Below are 17103 nucleotides of genomic sequence, written 5' to 3' on the forward strand. Positions count from 1 at the left end.
GGTTGTTGCCCATGACCACTCAGTTCTGGCACCAGTAGATAAAGACGTGCAGCTCTACTGAGCTACTACATCTTGTGGACACAGGTGGGCACCTGTGAATTTTTCAGTTGTCATCTCATAATAGGGACTGGCATTTAGCAGAAGGTAGACCTTCCTGAAAAGCACAGAAGAGGGAATACGTACTCTGATGTAGGCAGAGGATCCTCTTGGAAGTAAGGGTCCTGCAAAGCCTGCTCTGAGGTAATTCTCTTTGTAGGGTCCATAGTAAGAAGTTTCTGAAGCTGCAAACATAACATTAAAAACAGCAAAAAGCTCATCAAACTATCAAACATACACAATTGCACAATTGCAAACAATTACACAATTGTTAAATTATCTGCAGCTTTCCCAGACAAGCCTAAATTAACATTTCTTGTTAAGTACCCAAGAACTAGAATGCATATTCCCAAAAGCCACAAAATACTATGGCTGTGAATGGCTCTCACATAAAAACAGCTAAATGTAGCAGGCAGTATTAATTGCTAAGGCCAAACCACTGTCCTAAAGTAACATTAAATCCAGCTATTACAGGTTCATAAAGCATGATTTCTAAATAACAGTGTTGTGACACACATATAACTTTTATACTGTTCCCTAGCACAGGAAAAGCGTGTCAGAAGAGACCGAGTGTGACCAGACTCTCCGTATCACTTTCAGCCATAAAGAATAAATCTTCACCTCCCTAACCAGCAAAATTTCAGAGTCAGAGCACACAGGTCCCAGCCCTACTCTAATTGGTTTTGAGATGAGAAAGAGGAATGTACCCTTCCTAGTAACCTTTCTTCCTTACCAGGAGGAAAGCAATAACAAATTTATTAGCTAGAATGCTGCTGAATGCAGCCGGCTATAAAAGAGGATTATAATATATTAGTAGTATTAAACGGGAATTATAGGGATAACATACCCTTTCTAGTCATTTATCACATTCTGATAAACTCACTGTGGGAAATTTGGGTGCTCAGATTATATTGCATGGTGTCATGCTTTCACGTAAGTCTCTCCTAATACAAGTTAACAGTGAAAATAAAATTCCTTCTGTGAACGGCACTGTAGCTCAAACTATCCTCCATGCCTCCAACACAAATACTCTGGAAAGCCAGCAAAAGAAAATGGCATACACGTATTTCATCCTCATCAAAGGCTGCCTCCAAATATGTTTTGTATTCTTTTTCATTTAAGGACAGTGTTATTGTACCACAGCAGAAAACTTAAAGATATCCAGGACCTTTTAGTGATCTGCTCACAATCTTAACCATTCCCCTCTCACCCAGAGGATATAACGAATTTGTCCATCCCAGGTGATGCCACACACAACATCACTCTAAGGGAGGCATCCTGCCTATCAATGATGCTACTGTGAAACAGCTTTGTCTGTTTTTCTGTAGCTTCAGAGAAAATGATTTTTTTTTAAAAAAAGTCTGGATGCAATTTGCTTGCAGGTTAGCAAGTGCTAATACAATATAGAAAGCCTGTGAGACTGGACTTCATCAGAGTCTTGTACATTTCAGCAGTTCTCAAGCTCACTGATTGTCAGGCTCTGGCTGGCCTGAGATGATAGCTATAAATACAATGCTGGTGACTTTTCCAGAGCAGCAAGAACAGATGGATCTCCCTGGACAGAAAACATTCCCCCTTGCACGTGGACATGAACATTCAATGTCAGTCAGCAGAGTGGCACAGTATCTGCCTCTTTGTCAAGGGTCATTTGGTATCCTGAACTGTCTACTTGGTACCATGTTCATCTATTCTGTATGTGCCACACATTCTGCAAATATTAGTGCAAAGTCTTGCCCAATGAAGCAGATGTCTTATAGGTCATCTTGCAAGGTGCAGGTTACCTCAAGAAATAGCATTAATACCTTTGACATGAACAAGGAGCTTCAGGGAGTCTGCTTCAGAATTAGATGCATTTCTAGTCTCTCAATTTGGAGGCCTAATGCACACCTTACCTTCAAACTCTGCTGTTTTGAGAATCTTTCACAAGATAAAGCAACTACTGAGGCCCTTTGCTATAGAATGGTTAAGGAAAAAAACCTATAGAAAACCTACCTTGCTAAGTGAACTAAGTTTTCTTCATGATGTTCAGAAAGAACCCTGAGACCTTAGGAAATCCCAGTTCTCAAGCTCAAAACTATACAGCAGAATACATGGGTAGGCACCTACCTGTTTCATCACCCTGTAATAACCCTGCCTCACTACTTCTCCATCATGAAAAGCTTATTTGCTTTTTTAATATATTTTTAACACCCTATGGTAAGTTTTTATTCTTCAGAGATTTAGTTAGTATTTGCCCCTGGAAAAGCAGCCTACCCACCCCAGATGATTCAACTTGGCATTCACAGCCTTGATGAATTAGCCATAAAATCTGTCAGCAGCCCATTTCCTTCTTTGCCCTGCCACAAAAGCAGGCTTTCTGGTGGCTTTCACCATTAGTAGGAAAGCAGGGGAATTCAGGGGCTTACTAATGATGTCTCTTATAACTGTAGTCTCTTCAGTTAGACTCTTCCTCCAGATCATTCCAATTTTAGCCCAGAAAGCTGAGTTCAAGAAATTTTAATTATTTTTTCTTGAAGTCTCACACTTCATATGTGAATGCCTCCCTTCACAAAACAAAACAAAAAATTCTTCAAGATGTTCTTGAATGTGCACATTTATTTTCCTTTCCTCTTCCCTTTACTTCACAAGAGTTTTGCACTCTTGGGAGCTTTTTAGCTCTCTGAAACCACGTGGGACCAAGGGTTTGCTGAGGCTGGGTATACAAGTGCCTTGCAGATAATAATTACATAAAAGCTTCAGATCTGGAGTACAAGCAGTTTAAGCACACCCTCAGCACAAATGTAAATGAAGAAAATATATCTCAAAACTACCCAGTTGGTAGTTTTTTTGGTGATAACTAGCTTTGTTTTATGTCAGTGTTCAGTAGAATGAGGTGGTAGAACAGACACAGACATTAACATCAGAAATGCATTTCACTCCTGTTATCACAGAAGAATAAGGAACTAAAGAAGACTTAGGTTTGTACCTACCAAAAGAAAAACTTTGCTGTCAGGCTTGACTTTGTGTTTCTCCATGTATTTTATGAGGCTACTATTGGCATATCTGAAAAATATTGTTAAACAAAGACATTTCTGAAATAATATAGCATTAAAAATATAGGAGTATACCAAGCGACCACAAAACCACCAGCCTTTAATAAGTGAACTGTAAAAAGAAGTGCTATCAGAAAATACGTCAGATACTTATCAAGCAGTTGACACTGTGTATGCTTTTCACTAATAGCATTAGTATCGACTGTGCGCAGATTATGTCCACAGACCATGCAACTTTTTATAGCATATGGATAAGCTGTTGACATTGGCATATGACAGAGAAACTCAACCTGAAGTTCACACTTGTTTTCCAAAACAACTCCACCACAGAAGGTGTACAGCAGTTTCTAACAGTTAAGCTATTGTTTCCAGTTGGGATTTGGCAGAGAAGTTAACCTTTCTGTCTCCCCAACCTGCAGCAAACCACACAGTCCTTATAGTTCCCAAGCTCAAAAATGCCCCAACCATGTATGACCTGTGCCTGGCCTTGAATCTGCAAATCCAGAGGTTAACTACAGCCACTTTCAAAAGAAAGAAGCCTTGTACACAAATAAGCTTCACATCTTGTCTAAAGCCAACATAATGAATCCATGGCAAGCTGGAAACAGAACCCCAAACTCCCAAATCCCTGTCCCCTGCATTATAGCATAAGTCTGTGTTGTTCCTTCTACCTTCTGATCTATCATCACCACTACTGACTAATTTAGCCAAAGCCCCTGGCAACAGTAAAAGAAGGAAGTTCTTAGATCGTTCCACCAGATGGTGGACCAAGGGAAACCAGCTGATGTGATTTTTTTGGACTTCAGCAAGGCTTTTGACACGGTTTCCCATAGGATCCTACTGGACAAAATGTCCACCATACAGCTAAATAAAAACATCATACGATGGGTGAGCAATTGGCTAACGGGCAGGGCCCAAAGGGTTATGGTAAATGGGGCTGTGTCAGGCTGGCGGGCGGTCACCAGTGGGGTCCCTCAAGGCTCCATTTTAGGGCAGGTACTTTTCAATATTTTTATAAATGATCTGGATGTAGGAATAGAGGGTATTTTGAGCAAGTTTGCTGATGACACCAAACTTGGAGGAGTTGTGGACTCGAATGAGGGCGTAAAGGCCTTACAGAGGGATCTGGATAGGTTGGAGAGCTGGGCGATCACCAACCGCATGAAGTTCAATAAGAGCAAGTGCCGGGTCCTGCACCTGGGACGGGGAAACCCTGGCTGCATGTACAGACTGGGTGATGAGACGCTGGAAAGCAGCCTAGAAGAGAGGGATCTGGGGGTCGTGGTAGACAGCAAGTTGAATATGAGCCAGCAGTGTGCCCTGGCAGCCAGGAGGGCCAATCGTGTCCTGGGGTGCATCAAGCACGGCATCGCTAGTAGGTCAAGGGAGGTGATTGTCCCGCTCTACTCTGCGCTGGTGCGGCCTCACCTCGAGTACTGTGTGCAGTTCTGGGCACCACAGTATAAAAAGGACATGAAACTGTTGGAAAGTGTCCAGAGGAGGGCTACGAAGATGGTGAAAGGCCTGGAGGGGAAGACGTACGAGGAACGGCTGAGGTCACTGGGCCTGTTCAGCCTGGAGAAGAGGAGGCTGAGGGGAGACCTCATCACAGTCTACAACTTCCTCGTAAGGGGGTGTCGAGAGGCAGGAGACCTTTTCTCCATTAACACTAGTGACAGGACCCGCGGGAACGGGGTTAAGCTGAGGCAGGGGAAATTTAGGCTGGACGTCAGGAGGGGGTTCTTCACAGAGAGGGTGGTTGCACACTGGAACAGGCTCCCCAGGGAAGTGGTCACTGCACCGAGCCTGTCTGAATTTAAGAAGAGATTGGACTGTGAACTTAGGCACATGGTCTGAACTTTTGGGTAGACCTGTGCGGTGTCAAGAGTTGGACTTGATGATCCTTAAGGGTCCCTTCCAACTCAGGATATTCTATGATTCTATGATCCCAGATAGGCCTTACATCACAACTGATTGAACGCATGACCTTTGTACAGAAACTTCTGCCACTACTTTACTGTCTCCAGGTCTATGCTGGACAAAAGGACCAAGAGGTGTTTCCCTCTTCCTTCTCTCACAAAATGAATGAAGTTACCTTGAACATGTAATACAACTGGTTAAACCAACTCTGTTTGTCTTTGCCTGCCATAAATTGCACTTCACATGATCCCTTCTAAAGAAATAAGGAGGTAACTCAGCTGATGCTTTTAACAAGTACCTGAGGGAGAGAACTCCATTCAAGCAAAACAGCTAATTCAAAACAGAACATCTGTCACAGCTTTGGAACCCCAACACTCCAAAACCCCACCCCCCTGAAAAAGTTTCAAGACAATAGGGGCCAATTTCTGCCTCTCCACCACATTCACTGAAATGTGCTTTTATCATCACTTACGTTGTTCTTCTAAAATCTTTCTGAAGAGTTGGGTATTCTGGCATCTTTCGTATGTCTTCCCAATCTTTATCTTTGGTGGGGGAAAAAGAAAGAGGAGAAGCATTTACAATTCTGGAAGTGATGTTAAGTAACACTCAAGAAGGAATAACTACAGAGATTGTTTAAGTTTGTTGGCATGTGCTATTGTTCCATACCCGTCAGCATTTCCAAATCTATCAAACTGACAGTTTCTTCACACCTATGCAAACAACTAGTCATTTCCTTTAGGGAAAAAAGAAAAAAAAATCAACCTAGTAGCATTATGCCTGAACCTTTAATGAAAATAAATTACCTGCAGGGAACCCCATTACGCTGAAAATGCGATCTAGTTGATCGTGATGAAAGGGATTACTTGTTTTGATGTCCTCCTGACGACAGTGAAATATAGGTTCCGATGTCAATAGTTCAGCAAATATGCAGCCAATTGCCCAAATATCTAAGGAAGAAGGAAGATCGTTCATGTAAATTTACTGCACATTATCACTCAGATATTCATTTCTGTATGGTTTTTCAAAAATCTGTATAATCATAGTAAGATAAAATGCCTCACTGTATGATTTCATATAGTATTTTAAAAAATAATACGTTAGTATAATAAATTAAAAAGGATAAAATCTGGGGAGATGGGTGTTTTTTTTTTCCCCAAGCAAAATTAGACAATCTCCAAATTCTGTTTCAAGTTGTATGCTGGCAGTCCAGCACCTCATTAATGTATTCACAGTTAAGGCAGAAACCTATGCAGTATTTGTTGACAACATACCTTAAGCGACATTAAACTGACCATCAAAACCACAACATTAATCCCCCACAAACATACATTGATCTAAAAGTTGTAGCACATTTCAGAACAATTCTAAACAGATAATTGATAACTAAATACAAGCTAATAAGGAAAAGAGCCAGTGATTCACAAGCTTAGACAAATAGCGTAAGCTACTTTAAATGGAGAAAAAAAAGAGCCTAATTTTAATTAAGAGTAGAAGAGTGATTAATAAATTAAAAAGAAAAAATCATACTTGACAATTAACTCCCAATGGAACAACACTGGAACCGTTTCATCTGTATCTCATGCACATGCACAGAACAGCATAATTTACTGATGCTTTTATGAAGGTATCAACCTCTTTTTCATAAATTTCTCATTAATATGCTTTTCAAAATTAAATATATTGTGGACAAGAACAATAGCTTCATTCACAGGAGAAAAAACCTCTCGGTTTTATATAATCACTGCAGTTATTACTATCACCACCATCTTAGTGTTCTGCATGACCCAAGTGCTTTACTATGCATCGGAAAACAAAAGTGTGAATTTGTCAGTGAGGAAAAGGTTACTAGCAGAAGAAAACAAAAGAAAAAAAAAAGGAAAGAAGAAAAGGATTTGCTACATTGACAAATGCAATGTGTCTGGGGTATACCTCTGGAGAAAGATGTTGAGATCAGATGAGTAATGACTGTGGAGCCTTGCTTAATAGTTGAGGTTAAACTAGATGACACTGAGAAACCTTCTGGATTTTATTAAATTATAGGATAAATGCAGAAAACAATTTATTCCTATATTTAAAATCTAATAGATAAAAAAAAAATACCTAACTGGAGTTTGGTTTATTAGATTCAGGCCAAAGAGAGCATCAAGAAAAGTCTCTTGGTTTTGTTACCTGTTTGCAATTAACCCAAGACCCAAAATCCCACCTCCTGTCACTGGTGCTGTTTAGAGTACGCCACCTAAGAGAAATGTGGTCTTCTGAAGAGAGGAAAACACAGCTCTCTCTATGAAATCGTAAGGAATGAAGAAGAGATTACACACTCTGTGCAAAAACATGCCTGTTCCCTTTCCATTATATTACAGGTATGGAGTTTGGGCTTTTAGGGCTGTCCCAATTTCTAAGCCTTTTCGCCCACTTCTTTTACTTTACAGTTTCAACAGGATATAACTTGCTCCATGCGTTACATCACTTTTTCAAGCTTTTATCTTCCTTTGATTCTCTCATTAGCCTTATCTGCATGAAAACAAGATCTCCAGCTCTTGAGATTTTATCTGCTCTGGCAGGTAATACGGCATATTAATCACAACTCCTACTTGGGCAGTAGGTATAACTTATCTACTCCAGTATGGAAATTATTTATTATTTGAAGAATAACATGTTAATTTAATGACATCTATTGACTCATTTTCACACTAGATAGCAAGCCCTTTTGGAGATGGCTTATCTAGAGGCCCAAGAGGTTGTAACCCTGTTGGTTACCCTGGCTTTCTGCAGTGCTCGTTGTCATAGTTAGGGAAAACCTGGGCCTCTGCTCATTCTTCTATTTGCAGCTGCTGCATCCAAACTGATCTTTTCCATCTGAATAATTGGAAAAGAAAAAAAAAAGAAAAAAAAAAAGACAAACACAACTAACACCTAGTATTCTTGTTGACAGCAAAATTGAACTAGGAAATGTCCCTGACTTGACACAGCAAACTCTGCTCATCCATGAGATGAACCGTGCAAGAGAATTGTCACTGTGGCAATGAACTCCCACTCCTACCTTTGTGATTAATGCAGAGAGCACATTTTAAACCCTCTGAGAACTCAGTATTAATAAAAAAAAAAAAAAAGAAATCGTAATAACTGGTAACTGAAAGTTGCATCTGAACAAACACTGACAGCTCCCAAGTTGGTGTTTTATTTGCTCTGGGATGGCATTACTAGACAAGTCAAGCATGAAAACACTTCAACCGGTCATCCAGGAGGTCACAGTGCTGGGGCTCAACCCTCCAAGTTTCTTGCTAGATACTCTGCAGCTTCAAAGTGCTTGGGATAGAAAACCTGAAGCTTTCATTTCCATAGGTGAAGATTAAACAGCTGGAAAAGGCCTGATAGCCTTGTAGCACAGGCAGGTCAGGCTCTTCCCTTTGTCAACCTAACTCCTTTGTAACCTGATCTGGAGCACATCCTTGGCACATATTGAAACCATTCTCACAGTTCATGCTGTTCTGCCAAATTTGTCTAGGTTCCCCCCCCCTTCCCTTTTTTTTATTAATAGCATTCATAATTTACCGTGATTATTTACCACATGTGGCACTCTCCTAGCAGGAATACCTTGTTAAATTCTGGCCAGTTTAAGAGCTTCTTGAATGCAAACATCCCTAATTGGTATTTATCTCCCACATTGCTCATGTTAGGCAACCGAATACAAACTTCAGATCTGACTGCGGAAATATGTGGCAACAATTAGAAATTTCCCCACCAGGTGCCATTTCAAATGGTTTTGGTCTGTGGTCCTTAATAAAGATTAATGATTATTACATCCTATTATAATCAAACAATGTAGCCCAAATAAGAAGTGCTGCCCCTCAAAAGATGGCCTTTAGTGCTTCTGTGTTTTAAGCTGTAATTTTCAGCCCCAGTGCATTATTACTCTAGTGCACGTCTACCTCTAACACAACAGGAATTTCTTATAATGTTTTATAACAACAAAACTGTGACCGTGATAGCTTTATAGGTCAGCAACTAAATCTGAGAAAATCCTACATGACCCACTCCACTTCAGTACTGTAGCCAAGGAGCAAGTACAAAAGGATGCCAATAAAGCTCATGTAATGATAGGGCTGATTAAACACACAAATGCTCGTGTATTCTTTCCTTTCTACGGCAGAATAATCTCACTGCTGCATTTGTTTCAGTATTTTGCAAACATTCTCTAAGAATATTAAGGCAATTTAAGACAATAAGACAATTCATTGAGCAATAGCCTTGATTCGCAAAAATGAAACATCTTTTCCCATGCATATTAACTAAAATGTTTCATTTGAAGACAGGACTCATTCTTTAATAAAACTGTTGAAGAAAATAAGTTAAGAAATGGGAAAAAAAATCATTAGTTCAGCTGCAACCAATAGGGAGCTCAACTATGGCAAGGTTTCATTTAACAGCATCAGCCTTCAGATCAAGGCAAGGACAACAAATAATCCAAGATATTGGAAACCTGAAGGGGCTGTGCAGGCAAATGTGTCTAATTTTTCAGATAAATATCAATTGGTCTAATCACAGAATCATCTAGGTTGGAAACGACCTTCAAGATCGTGAAGTCCAGCCACCAACCTGACCTACCAAGTCCCTCACTAAACCATGTCCCTCCGAGCCACATACACACGTCAAACATCTCCAGGGATGGTGACCCCACCAACTCCCTGGGCAGCCCCTTCCAATGCTTAACCACCCTCTGCATGAAGAAAATTGTCCTGATATCCAATCTAACCCCCTCCTGGAGCAACTTGAGGTCATGTCATGTCGTGTCACCTAAGAAAAGAGACCACCTCAGGTAGTTGTAAAGACTGATGAATTCTCCCTTCAGCATCCTCAAGGCCAAACAATCCCAATTCCCTCAGTCGCTCCTCCTAAGTCTTGTTTTCTACTCTCTTCATCAGTTTTGTTGTTCTTTGAACGTGTTTCAGTGACTCAGTATCCCTTGAGTAGTGAGGGGCCCAAAACTGAACACAGTATTCGAGGTGCAAACAGTAAAGGGACGATCACTTCCCTGGTTCTGCTGGCCACACTATTTCTGATGCAAGCCAGGATGCCACTGGGCTTCTTGGCCACCTGGGCACTCTGCTGGCTCACAGTCAGCCAGCTGCCAACCAAGAGGCTCTCCCTTTTCTGCTGAGCAACTTTCCAGCCACACTTCCCCTATACCACTTGAGCCAAACTTCCCCTATACCACTATACTTAAAAGCACAGAGACCCTGTAAGAGTTCATTCATTTTTAGCCTCATTTTAAATGCCTAGACATTAGATTTAAGAAGAAATAATACATTTTTAAAGAGAATTTCTCTTTTTTTTTTTTCTCGATTATGGTGATTACCTGTTTCTATCACATGCACACACAAAAAAAGGTCTTCCCTTTCTTACGAAGAGATCTCAGTTTTTGTGTATTTCACTTAAACTTCAGTCAGCAAGATAGAAGGCTGAGGAAAGAGAGGTCACTAGTCTTAAATCTGACACCTAGGAAGAATTGATAATGGGTCGAGCATTTAAACGCAACAGATTTTTCCGAGGGAACCAAAAAAACTGTGTCAGGCGGTGAGCAAAGGGTCAGAAATTGGATATCGTTTGTTTACAGGTTAGGCAACATCTTACTGATCTTTAACAACCAGCACTGCAACAGCACTTCACTGAAAAACAGTTTACAGTGTATTATTTTAAGTTGTCAGATTATTTACACTCCCATTTAAATTTCTATTTTCTATTTCTAAATTTCCTCGGTATATTTGTATTAAATGAAGAACCTGGGATCATGCGACTTCAGGCTTCTGCCGTGCATTAGACATATTAATTGGCAAGACTACACTTAACTTATTACAGTAAGCATGACAACACAGCTATAGTAGACTTAGTATGGGGAGTGGCAGTAAGACGAGGGGCACCAGTAAGTCCTTTTGTGAAGCAAAAACACAACTGCAAAGAATCCACATTAAAGAACTTAAATTTTAATTTACAGACATTCACGTCCCAAAATTTAGAAATTCCAGATTTATGAATTTCTATGCAACTTTCTGTTTTCCTTGTGCAATCCATGTCCTGCTGTAGACAGGCATCCTCGAGGCAGGCAAAAAGGCAAACTTAGCAGCAGTTGCAGCACAAAGCAAAAAACCTGAACTTTTACCAATATTTTTCTGATGCAGGGCAGGGAATTAGGTCACTGGGGCAAGTGCTGAGCTCTGGGGAGGGCAGCGTGTTACAGCCTTGTTTTCTCCCTAATCCTAAGCCTTCGGATGCGTCAGAGAAGGCAGAGGGCTATGATTTTTATGCCAGCTACGGTACCTCCACGACGTAGCGAAGCACGTACTGCTGCTTTTGTTCCAGCAACTGCAGTGCTTGCACCTCGCGGGGTCCAAGCATTACGCGGGCAGGCTGCCAAAGCTTCGCGGGGAAACAAAAGCAGAGGAAAAATGTTCTTTTAGCGACAACTCATCAAAAGGACGAGAAGTGTAACGGGTGACACAAAGGGCAGCTTTGTAGCCCGAGGGCTGCTTCCCCCTACCAGATCTCAAACAAGCGCAGCAAGTAAAGGAAGTAGGAAAGAATTAAGGACTGGCAAGATTTGCCACCGTTTGGTAAAACAGCATTTACAAAGCTTTTCAGGGAACACCCACAGTTTTGCATGTTCGCTTCATCCCATGCAAAAATGCTCAGTGGTGTCACCTGGTCACAGGGCTGGAAGGCCAGGAACTCCTGACTCCTAATTACGGGGCTTTACCATTCATTTCCATTTCCCACTCCACTTTTTTCCATCTTAGTCCATCGCTGTAGGTAACGTCTCCAATCGTGTGCAATCTCTACTGCACAAATAGCATAGCACATCAGAGAATTGTTGCCGTTTTCTGCGCTCTCCTGAACTGCAGTGGATGAAAAGACAGCAGTACGTGCTCTTTGAAAGGGAAATACACTTTTTTTTTTTTTCCTCATGCCTAATTAAACGCAGAATTCTGTATCAGAGTATCTTAACAAACCAGCTTTCTGTTCACAATGGGGCTCTTTGGAGGTGAACTCCATGCTAAAATGCAGAGGGACAAGGAGTTTATGGCCTGTCGTGTCCTCTCATTTGGTTTGTGTCAGTAACTATTACAACTATTTTTACTAGGTCCGGCATGTCGACACCTTCTAGTGCTAACATAAGACGAGCAAAAGCTCTGCTATCCGGTACTCTGAGTTATTACAAGGAACATGTGTGAAGAGTATTCTCATGGCCTCTTCCATTCACAAGTCAAGACAGTCTTTTTTGGGAATCACTAAAGGTTTTGATGCCTACCTTATTTCAATCAACAGGGACTGCACATGAAGGAATCTTGCCCCTCAGATGCCCAGAGAGGCCCCTTTTTCCTTCCCAACAGAACCCCTCATGATCCCTTAACGCTTCTGTTTCTAAGGAGCCCAACCTCACAGCTATTTCTAATAAGGCACTGGGAATCACTCCTACATAATTATAAGCCCCTATATTGGCCAGGCAACGAAGCGAACGGCTGTGAAATGCAATTCTGCTGTCAGTCACAGCTAGTGCCAAGGCGTCTGCTTGTGAAGCAATCCCAACTGTCCTGGTAACGAGTCGTTCTGCTGAATCAGCGCTGCCGTGCTGCAAGTTTCAGTTCATGTTGCTGCAATAGCTGTGCCTGAAGACCAAACCGATGAATTTACCAAAATATCCCCCCGCACCGCAAGGATTCACCTAGTTACGATGGTAGATTGAAAGTCTGAAAACCAACTGTTGTGAATGAACTGTCTGGATTTGGCAGTAGATAGGGCACACTAAAAGCCTTCACTATTGTATTAGTTAGCTAGAGGAAAATGTTTACAGAACCACGTTTTGTAGCAGACATCCTGTTGGATCTTTAAATGAAAACCTTGTGTTTAATTTAAGAAAATAAGATTAGCTTTTGGTACGCTGTCTTGTAAAGAAAGGGAAAAAAAAAAAGCAGTGCCAATCTCTTCTAAGATGCAAGCTTGATTCTGCACCAACCCATTCACCTGTCCATAGATACATTAAAGGAACAACGTGCTCGCAGTACATTCCAAGGAATCACAATTTATCCTGACACATACAAACTGAGTATGAAGAGAAAGTGGGCAAAAAAGGGTTGTTAGGCATTGGAACAGGCTGCCCAGGGAAGTGGTGGAGTCACCATCCCTGGAGGTCTTTAAAAGACGCTTAGATGTAGAGCTTAGGGATATGGTTTAGTGGGGACTGCTAGCGTTAGGTCAGAGGTTGGACTCGATGATCTTGAGGTCTCTTCCAACCTAGAAATTCTGTGAAAGGGAAGGGAAGGGAAGGGAAGGGAAGGGAAGGGAAGGGAAGGGAAGGGAAGGGAAGGGAAGGGAAGGGAAGGGAAGGGAAGGGAAGGGAAGGGAAGGGAAGGGAAGGGAAGGGAAGGGAAGGGAAGGGAAGGGAAGGGAAGGGAAGGGAAGGGAAGGGAAGGGAAGGGAAGGGAAGGGAAGGGAAGGGAAGGGAAGGGAAGGGAAGGGAAGGGAAGGGAAGGGAAGGGAAGGGAAGGGAAGGGAAGGGAAGGGTTGCTCCTGAGGCCCCATGATTATTAACAGCTGGGCAGAACATGAAACCGACAGGCTGAGGGGAAAAGAAATTAGAAAGAAAAAGAAATGGGCAGACTGCTGTGGGCAAGGAGGGTTTTTTGGCCCACAAATGTCAATTTTTGATGTACACAGTGCTAAGCATAGCTGGATGTTTGAAGGCATCTCTTGCTGAAAGTGGTTTCTCAACAAAGTTATCGCTACAAAAGATATTCTGCCTTCTAAATATTTGTTATTTTATTATTTTATTTCTCCTACTCTAAAATAATCCACATACGGTTAAGTCAGAATAATCACCATGCAATAGCAAATCTGCCAAAGTAATGAATAAAAAGCCTAAAGCATCTGTTTTTTCCCTTCAAACATTTTGAAGGAGAGGAGCGAATCATAAACATATAAAAAAAGTATGGGGTGACCACAGGTAGAAATTTTTAGATTAATTTATAGAGCAATCTAAATCAGAATAATTGGCAGATTCAAAGTGTGACTGACAATTCAGTGGGATTTCTTTGCTTGTTTTTTATTAATAAGTCCATAATGTGTGTATTTCTTAACAGATGCTAAATAACATCCCAGTTTCTCAGGCAAATTTTTACAAAAAATTTACAAAGTTAACAACAACCAAAAAATTGATAACACTTTTATAGGAGCTCCCTATTATCATTAACTGGTTCTATCTTCAGGAAGCTACCATTAAGTAGCATCCCCGTTTTATAGATAATGGAGCAGCACGGGGGATGGATTAAATGACATGGTGTGAACTACACACAACACTTGGGACTGAATTCGTATTTAAATCTATGTCCCCTGAGACCCAGCTTTTTGTCCCACAAGATAAACCTTCTGTCTGCCCCACATTAGAGAACATCCCCTGGATTTACATCAGAGACCGGTCTGACCCACTGCACTGAGAGTCAGTTCTCATTCTCCTAATTCTGAAGCAAGTGGACACTTGAACACATATCCCAGGCTCTTTGGAGTTGACAACTGCCACAGGCTTTACCAGCTTATTTCTAAACATCAGTATCTTTGAGAATATATAATATACATGAGAGCAACAGAGCAGTTAGAAGAACTTGTATGCTGGATCTCAAAACAGTTGAAACGTGTTGAGCTGTATATCAAACCTGTGGATGATATCCCTTGGGATGCTGTCAGCATCTCAAGTTTCATAAAAAACTAATTAATGTAGCTTTCAAATGTTTTCCTCAAATAACCTAATAAATGACCCTATACAAAGCTTCACTTTTTTAGGTGACGGCTATGGTAAGATTGTGGAGGATAGTAAATGATTTTTTTATTTTTTTTTGACAAAGTGTATACTATTTTAGAGATCACTGTCAAGCAAGAGGAAAGAACCAGCAGTAAATCATCTAGTACCTGCAATAACTAGATAAGAGAGCAACAATTAATCTTGGGTATTCAAATGTTTTGCCTCTCAGAAAAAAGAATGAGAACAACGGTGATAATCAAAATTAAGAAAGTTTACCGCATGCCAAAATAAGTTTACCACAAAATATCATCTGAATCCAATTACTTCCCGTGTCGTATAACGTTGCCTAGGGCATGAACAAGGCTCCCTTTCCTAGTGTATCCTGAGTTTTTCTTTTCAGAGCACGTAAATTGAGTATTTTCTAAACTTCTCTTTTTCTTTTCTAGTTTTCCAACAACCCCTTTTCCCCCAAAATGAAAGTCTTTAACAAACAAGGATGCAGATCCCTCTGCAGCAAACAGAACTGGCTATGGATTTGCCCTTCTAAATGACCTCAGGGCCATTTAAAAGCACTCCCCATACTCCTATGGTCCACAGACCAAAGGTGGGGAGCCCCCCTCCTGCAATCTTTTTCTTCCTAAAGACTACTCAGTCTTCTGGTTGGCCCCATTTGTCGTTTCTGGTTCACCAAGATTTCCCAGATAGGCCTCATTCTGATGATCGAGGCATTCAGACACCCGCTTCTACCTTTCCCACATTTCCAGCTTCCATATCCAGATGTCAGTCTGGAAACAGAACAAGGTGACAGCGTGCAGCCAAAGCTTTAAATTACAGCTTTTCTATATGCAAATCTTGCTTGGGCTGGAAAACACAGTTGCCACATGGCCCTGCTGACTTACAATCTAGACAAGTGAGGAAAGGGAACTAAGCTGAAGAGATACCTCAGGTTCTCAGGTTGGTTTTTCATAATAAACAACCCCATCCTTCTCTGGGGCAGGACAGTGTTTTAGTCTTACCAAAGGGGTGGTTGAGGGATCACGCTGAAGAACTTTTTTGACAACAAAATCCAAACTATCTAAAATTCTGTAAGTCGATACCATTCATCAAATATACTAATTCATTAATTAGGGCAAGTGATAAGGAAAGGTAAGATGATGTTACCTGATAGCACTGCTAACTATACAAGCTGCAACTTGATAAAAACAAGCCCTAACCGTGCTCTTTGCTTGGTATAATGCTATAAGATGTCCCAGAATGAATCACAGTAGAGACTTATATGCTTTCTTAAAAGCTTATGATAGAAAAGTCCTTACTTATTTTACTTGCAAAGTCATTTTATTGCCTATTTTGATATGCCCAGAATGAAAAAACTCTGACTAATACCACTTTTCAACCTGACAGCCAGTTTACTTTCTCCTTCATTTTACATCAATCATTTCCTTTATTTTTCCTTAAAATTGTATTGCAGAAGTCTTTGCCCATCAATGAAAGGAGTATTGAACCGTGAAGCTTCAACCTTGTTTCTTTAGTATTTTTCAACATAACAGCATTTTCTCCTGTACTGCAGAATTTTTGAGAGTTCAGTAATTTTATTAATGTTTCCATGATCACAAGCAGTTTATATTTTCCCATGATCACAAGCATTTTATATTTTCCAGGTCATGTGCTTTCACCTGAAGTTTGTTCAAGTTACTTTTCTTTGCACGCTGTACGGAGCAGTAGGATCTAATGAACATACGGGAACAGATTCTGCTTTTGAATGATGGTGCTGGAAATTCAAACCAAGGCTTCCACAGGCTACAATAAATTTAGTACACGTTTATATTGTGGTAATAGAATAGAAAGTGAACCTTGACTTCTACAACACCATTTCTCCCAGTTTGCATACCTCTGGTAAATTAGTTGCTTGTAACTATGGAAACTTTATTAACAAGTAGGGCTTAGATTATAAATGTTCACAGTTCAGGAAACTCGTATTATTCCCCATGAAACTAACATAGACTTTGTACTATCCTTTTAACATGCAGAAAGCAGAAGATATTTCTCTGTTTTTAGCAACAGTACTTTCCTGACTCCCGGGTCTTCCTCCTCAAAATATGATGTTATACTTGTTAAGAACGACTTCATTTATTTGCTTGCTGAACAGGAAAAGTACAATATTTCATGAGGATGAAGGGACATGCTAAATAAAGGGAAAAATGTCAGTAAAAACCCTACCACTTAATTTTGCGTAATACCTAATTATTTCTATACAGACTGTATTGAGTC

At 40.7% G+C, this 17103-nt stretch overlaps 1 protein-coding gene across 1 annotated transcript in view; it reads right to left on the reverse strand.

Annotated features, from left to right (window-relative positions):
* Nucleotides 1-17103, reverse strand: part of CDK19 (cyclin dependent kinase 19) — a 113099-nt gene that overhangs the window by 12387 nt on the left and 83609 nt on the right. Inside the window, exons 7-10 of the mRNA XM_082757237.1 lie at nt 5852-5995; nt 5521-5590; nt 3066-3138; nt 184-281 (exon numbers count right to left, since the gene is read on the reverse strand). Coding sequence (XP_082613363.1) covers nt 184-281; nt 3066-3138; nt 5521-5590; nt 5852-5995 — 385 coding nt within the window. The remainder of the gene's footprint in view (nt 1-183; nt 282-3065; nt 3139-5520; nt 5591-5851; nt 5996-17103) is intronic.

The sequence above is a fragment of the Aythya marila genome (assembly GCF_965140915.1).
Source record: "Aythya marila genome assembly, chromosome: 3".
Taxonomy (NCBI): Eukaryota; Metazoa; Chordata; class Aves; order Anseriformes; family Anatidae; genus Aythya; species Aythya marila.